The 7,353-nt window shown below is 37.4% G+C and overlaps 1 protein-coding gene across 1 annotated transcript; it reads left to right on the forward strand.

Moving 5' to 3' along the window:
* Positions 1-1,124: 1,124 nt before the first annotated feature.
* On the forward strand, positions 1,125-6,069 carry LOC110098501 (uncharacterized mitochondrial protein AtMg00810-like). The gene is made up of 2 exons (XM_020825353.1): positions 1,125-1,269; positions 5,438-6,069. Exons 1-2 carry the CDS (start codon positions 1,125-1,127, stop codon positions 6,067-6,069), a joined length of 777 nt encoding a protein of 258 aa, XP_020681012.1.
* The last annotated feature ends 1,284 nt before the right edge of the window (positions 6,070-7,353 follow it).

Here is a 7,353-nt window from a genome sequence, read left to right on the forward strand (position 1 = left end):
TATATATATATATATATATATATATATATATATATATAAGTTGCCTCGATTGTAAAAAATAACTTTCTAACATAAAACTTCCACGTAGCTCTCCTTAATTAGTCTGTTGGTTGGATGCTTTGGCTACCAACCAAGAGGTTTTGGGTTTGAGTCATGCATATATACTGTGTGCATGAGTCCGAGTGCTATCCCTTAATTCTTCCCAAACCAAAAACCATAAAAACTTCCAAAAAAAAAACATACAAAAATTTGGAGCCAAATGGTATTGTGGTGGGAGTCTAAAAATCAAAGTTATGTAAAAGCTACCCAAACAAGTCTTCGTTTGCTAAAGAATAAAGCATATTGAGTGACGAGCCAACATGAGTATATTTGAGCATTATTTTGATTGTAGATCATAAGCGACGAATCAGAATTGCTTGTTTTAAAACCAAGTGTATGTAAAGCTCATGATAGTGTTTCAAACCATTGACGAGGGGATTATTTCAATCCATTGAGTGCCTTTTTAAGTTTGTATACATAATTTGGATGAATAGCATCTTAAAATCCTGGCGGCTGTTTCATGTACACCGTATCCATAAACTTACCGTGCAGGAATGCATTTGATACATCTAATTGATGTATATACCATTTGTAATGAAGAGCTAAGACAATCATAACTCTCACTATTGGTGTTTTTGCTACAGGACTAAATGTCTCATGATAATCTAGTCCGTATTCTTGCTTGTAACCCAAAGCTACCAGTTGAGCTTAAAGTCTTGCTATTGTCCCATCTGAATTGTATTTTGTGCGGAATGTCCACTTACATCATAGTAGATTTTGGTTTGAACAAGGTAGAACTAGATCCCATGTACCTTGCAATTGAAGAACTTGGAACTCTTCTGACATGGCTTCCCGCCATTGTTTTTGCTTGCAAGCTTGGTTATACGAGGTGGGATCTTGATGGGTGGTTTGATGAGTTAGATTGAAAATTTGTTTTGGTTTAAGATGACCAATTTGGTAATTGGTTTTCATGGGATGTGTTGAATGATGTTGGGGTTTGTTTGTGGTTGATTTGATTTGTAGAGTAACAGGAATTGTGCTGTGTGAGTTGAGAATTAGTAAGTTTGATGTAGAATTTGGTACAGATGGTTGGGAATTATCATGCGAAGCTAGAGAACGTGGAGATGGTTGCGGCTAAGAGGAATTTCATAAAATCACAGAACGTTGAGGTGATCTTGTATGAGGAATTTTGGACATCGCAGTTGACAGTACTAGAAGCAGTGGTGATATGTTGGTGGAAGGATTTGACGATTGTGGTGAAGATGTATATGTACGATAAGGGAACTCACTTTCATTGAATACAACATGTCTTGATGTGTAGATTTTGTGAGTAGTAGGGTCAAAACAGTGACAGCCTTTATGGGAACCGGCATATCCAATGAAGGTGTAGATAGGGATGATAGTTTTGATTTGGTGTAAGGTCGAAGCCATGGATAACACAAACATCCAAAAGTTTTGAGGTGACCATAGACTGGGATTTTATTGTATAGGCTTTCATACGGCGTTTTGTTGTGGAATTTGGAACTTAGAATGATATTAATGAGATAAACAACAGTAATAAGAGCTTGAACCCATAATTCATGTGGAGCTTGGGCTTGAACAAGAAGACTTCTAATTGTTTCAATGATATGCCGGTGTTTGCGTTAAGCAACACCATTTTGAGCTGGTGTGTAAGGGCATGTGTATTGATGTGTAATTCCCCATGATTTGCATACTTGTTGAAAATGATGATTAGTGTACTCACCACCACCGTTAGTACGAATGATTTTTATGGATTTGCCAAATTGATAAATGACCTAATGATAAAATTCAATGAATTTATGAACTACATTAGATTTTTGATTTAGAGGAAACACCCAACAAAAACGGGTATAGTCATCTATGAATGAGACATAGTAACGATGACCATGTATTGAAATGGAAGAAGAGGGTCCCCATACATCCGAATGTATGAGTTCAAATGTAGATGCTATATTAGAAATAGAAGAAGTGAATGGCAATCGTCTGCTCTTGGCATGATTACATGTATTACAATTCTTATTGGCTAGAGTAGTACATATTGAAGGATCTAGATTGGCCATTAACTGAAGCTTGCGATGATGGGGATGACCAAGGCAACTATGCCATAAATCTGGAGCCAGTTGAGCCGAAAATAGAGCCAGATATGACGTAGCTTTGGATGGATTTATGGAGTAGAGACCATTGTGACTAGGTCCCTGAAGTAAGAGACGATTAGTCCGCGAGTCCTTGATTTGATAACCATAGGAGGAAAAAGATATCGTGCACGCATTGTCCCGAGTTAGTTGGTATACACATAGTAAGTTGAATGAGAGATTTGGAACATGGTGAATATGATTCAGTTTAAGATTACCTGTGGGGGTTAGGAGGAGACCTTTGCCGGTATTTGAAATAGATAACTGATGCCCATTTCCAAGTGTAACTTTTGAGTTACCTGTATAAGGTTCCACCGAACTGAATTGAGTAGAATATGCAGTGAGATGAATAGATGCCCCACTATCCAAGAACCATTCATTGGATCGAGTTTCATCTGATGGGGTGAATAAAATAGTTTTTGATGTTTCTTGATATGAAGGATTGTGTTTGTGCCAGAATTTGAGAGCTGAGTGACCTTGTTTTGTGCAGATTTGATAGATAATTAATTGGTTTGACTGTTTCTCCCCCGGACCTGTTGAGTTTTGGGAATTGCTGTTGTTAGCAAATCGTCCATGATAGTTATTGTACCGACCACGACCGCATCGAAAGGATGTGTTAGTGCCATTGTTTTATCTGAGATTTGAAGTAGTTGCAGATTACGAGCAGCTTCTTGAGCTAGAGTTTGCTCCTCTGTACAGAGTAGCGTATATAGCTCATCAAGATCCAGAGGCTGATGGCTAGTACGTATAGCCATTTTAAATGACTGATACGTTGCAGGTAATCCATTTAAAGTATGGAGTATGATGTCTTCCGAATCTATCTGGCATCCTTCAGCTTCAATTTTATCTACTTTGGATTTTACAAGAAGTAAGTATTGAGTCATTGTGTGATCACCTTTTAATAGGAATTGAATCTCATTTTTCAACTACATTATGCATGATCTTGCTGATGCTTGAAGATGATGATTGAGCGTAGACCAAATCTCGACACAGTGAGCCAGGGATAGCACATATGGTAGGATGGAAGGTGAAATCACTGACATTAGTGCAGCAGCAAGATTTTGATCAAGTAAAGTCCACGTATCATACGCAGATTAAGCACCGATGGATGAAGAGATTTGTTGTAACGGACATGAACAAGATCCATCAAAAAATCCCTCAAATCCATTTGCAGCGAATACTTTTTCCACTTGCGATCGCCATAGTGGAAAGTTGTCGGAGGTTAGGGTTGGTGATACCAGATTCTTAATATTTTTGATCAAGAATTTTAACTGTGGAGGGATCTGGATAGTGTTGATGGATGAGACGCTATCAATAGAAGGTGGGGAGGAGGTAGAGCCGGCCATTTAGCGATACGAAGATGAAGTAAGGAGACAGAGGTGAAAAATAAGGGATCAGCGATGCTCTGATACCATGTAAGAAACTGTAAGAGAAATACAGAGAGAAATAAGAGAGGAAGTTCTGCTTTAGACCAAAGCAGAAGTATCTTGTATTTCATACATTTTTACAACCAGCTACATCTTTTTATACAACTTATATTAGTCATACGTACGGTACAGCTATCAAGTAACTGAATGTGGTATGAGACATTCTTGAGTTGTATTATCATCTAACAAGATCAAAAATGATATCTTCTATGAAACCAACGATACAATTGTATCAATACATAAACAAGTGATAGTAAAGCCATTATGTTAAAATAATTATGCAACTCACTAGCAATCGAGATATCAAATAACTATTAAAAATATTAAAATATAGATATTCTTCATTAAGAATTTTAATCATACTTAAAGCTGGAGACCAACTAAACATCACTCAGCTACTATCGATTGTCACATACTTCATAATGTAAAACACCCAACTTCAAGGCATTTTATGAGCACTTAGAATCGAATTGAATGGAGAACTGCATTGAGGCGAGGTTCTTAAACTAACGATTAGGCTTACACGTTTGTTTGAGCTTTCCGGTGAACATCATTTTACCTGCTCTGTAGTGGGGGTTTTATGTGCTAATAGTTCTTCATGCTTTGTTCTTTATCATTGAGCTTGCACCCTAATGGTTGTTGTATGTTGGTCATTCAACTTCAAGCTGCTCAGCAGAAGAATGTCTCGGCTTTCTGAGTTCAGGTACTAGGTTCATTAATACGAGAAGAATTTTATTATTATTATTATTTTATTTTTTATTTAATTTTCAAGGAGTGGGACTGAACCACTAGCCATCAAGACTGAAGAAAAGCCATGTACAAATCAGCTGTTGTACCGTCAATTGGTTGGTGCTCTTCAATACTTGACTTTAACTAGACTGGATATTTCATATGCAGTGAGCAAAGTAAGTCAATATATGCATCATCCATTAGAAAGTCATTTTGAGGCTTTAAAAAGAATACTTCGGTTATTTAAAGGTACAATTCACTATGGATTATCTATCTCTCTGGTGAATCACTTAAACTACATTCCTAAGTAGATTCAGATTGGGCAGGTAATTAGTTGGATCAGAAGTCAACTATTGGCTTATGTAATTTTCTAGGAAATTCTCTTATCTCCTGGAGTGTAAAGAAACAACCAACTGTAGCTAGATCTTCGACAGAAGCAGAGTACAGAGCCTTAGCCTCTGCCGCCATCGAGATAATATGGTTGAGACAATTATTGCAAGAACTTGATTGTAAGCAAAGATCTTCCACACCTCTATATTGTGACAATACATCAGCTTTAGCACTAGCAAATAATCTGGTATATCATTCTCGTACAAAGCATATAGAGGTTGGTTGTCATTTTATTTGAAACTGCATCAAAGATCAAACAATTCATGTTCATCATATTTCAAGCAAAGATCAACTTGCTGACTTGTTCACAAAATCATTACCTATTGCTCGATTTCGTCTGATATCATCCAAGCTGATATCTTCTACCGAAACATCAGCTTGAGGGAGGGTGTTAGATGATAATACAACTCAAGAATGTCTCATACCACATTTAGTTACTTGACAGTTGTACCGTACTGATGACAGCTAATATAAATTGTATAAATAGATGTAGCTGCTTGTAAAAATACGCCGTTTGCAAACTTCAGAAATCACTCTACGCACTCAAACATGCACCGCGACAATGGTTTCATAAGCTCACGGGGTTTCTCCAAACACGTGGCTTCGGGTTTAGCCGCTTCGATCCCTCCCTTCTTATTTTTAACCACAAACATACGCATCTCTACATTCTTATTTATGTTGATGACATTCTTGTCACAGGTAACAACACGGATGAAATAAACTCTATTCTCAAAGCCTTACACTCTCAGTTTGCACTAAAACAATTAGGCCAAGTGTCTCTGTTTCTCGGAATTCAAGTGCTCCGGAATGGAGCTAACTTCTTCCTCAACCAATCTCACTACGCTTCTAAACTGCTTCGGGACTCCGGGTTTGAACATTGCAAAGCGGCTTCGACTCCTCTGGCACCTTCCCACAAGCTGACGCCGGATCTCACTCCTTTCTCTGATCCCTATCTCTATCGTCGCCTCGCGGGATCGCTACAATATCTTTCTATTACACAGCCAGACATTGCCTATGCTACAAACCGGGTATGTCAACAGATGCAACACCCCACTGTTCAAGACTTTCAATCCCTTAAGCGCCTCCTCTGCTACATAAAAGGGACTCTCTCCTTCGGTCTCCCCATCCACACCGGTCCTCTCCAGCTACAGAATTATACCGATGCAGATTGGGCTTCTGACGCGCAGGATCGGAAGTCTATTTCGGGCTACTGCACCTTTCTTGGTCCCAACTTGATCACTTGGACTGTCAAGAAGCAAGTCACAGTTGCCAAGTCCTCGACTGAAGCTGAATATCGTGCTCTCTCAGCAGCCACCTCCGAGGCTATCTAGCTATGTCTCCTTGCTGCGAAAATGCATCTTCCGCAAACCGGGCCGACCACCATTTACTGTGACAACATTTCTGCAATCTCACTTGCCAAGAATCCAGTTTTTCATGCCCGAACGAAGCACATTGAAATTGACAACCACTTCATCCGTCAGCATATTCAGTCCGGCGACATTCTTCTAGCTCATCTATCTTCACAAGAACAGATCGCAGACGTGCTAACCAAACCTCTTTCTTCTACTCGCTTTAATTATCTTCGCTCCAAATTAACCATTCAAAATCCGAATGATTAATTTGCAGGAGGATATTAGGCGTTACATATTAGCATTAGTAATTATCTCCTGTATTTACCTCTGTACCCTCTTAAGTCTATATAAACAGACTCTGTAACACCTATTGTAATCAATCTACTTTTACAATTTACATTCGTTGGCTTCTTCTTCTCTCCCTCTCTCTAATTCTCTCAGATAATTAGCATGTGAGCTTACATTTGCTTTATGTCACATGATTTAAAATTTTTTGGGGTAAATGGCTCCCCACTCCATACAAACGAAGGTAGAACTCCTTGTGTTTTTCTATGTCACATAGGTGAAGATGATCCTATGTGGAATACTATTGACTCTGATTTTTAGAAAATCCTCACTAGATACCGGTGAAGAATTACATAAAGTATATAAAATTGACAAAAAAATATATAATGTTATTGACTTTTATCCCTCTTATTAATACTATTATTATAATTAATTTTGCCAAGTGATCCTCTATGAAAAGGCTAATGGTTGTAGATATACTTATGTAATACTTAGAATTAATTCATTTTTTTTCTTACTTAGGAGATTTTTTAGTGTTTCACCTTATCAATGATTATTTGTGTGAATTTTCGTATAGGTTTCCTTTTGAGTATGATATTTTTAAAAATTTTAAAATTATCTGAAGTTAATGTCCATTTACAATTAATCTTTATCACCAGTGTGACATAGAAAATCATGGGGGGTGGATTGCTATCAATTCTTGAACTACAAGAGTTATGACACTGCTCCCTTGACCAGAACAAATTGAGGCAAATAACGGGCTCTATTTTCATCATTTGCAGCGCTCATGACATGATTTATCTTTAAGTTGCCAACAGAGTTCCAAGAGTTTGGAAAAAATGAACATTACATTCATTAACATATTTTTTAAATGCAATCATCTATACAAAAAATGATATTGAAAATGATGAAATATCATATTTAGTTTATGTCAAAATCTTTTTAACTAAAACACAAATAAATAAATAAAACTACAAG

This window comes from Dendrobium catenatum, unplaced genomic scaffold (assembly GCF_001605985.2).
Source record: "Dendrobium catenatum unplaced genomic scaffold, ASM160598v2 fragScaff_scaffold_1061, whole genome shotgun sequence".
Classification (NCBI taxonomy): Eukaryota; Viridiplantae; Streptophyta; class Magnoliopsida; order Asparagales; family Orchidaceae; genus Dendrobium; species Dendrobium catenatum.

Excerpts from the sequence above, each read along its gene's own strand:
- LOC110098501 (XM_020825353.1), top strand. The coding sequence starts at position 1,125 with ATGGTTGGGAATTATCATGCGAAGCTAGAGAACGTGGAGATGGTTGCG. Across the intron at positions 1,270-5,437 it reads ACTAGAAGCAGTGGTGATAT|GTAACAACACGGATGAAATA; the intron begins GTTGGTGGAAGG and ends TTCTTGTCACAG.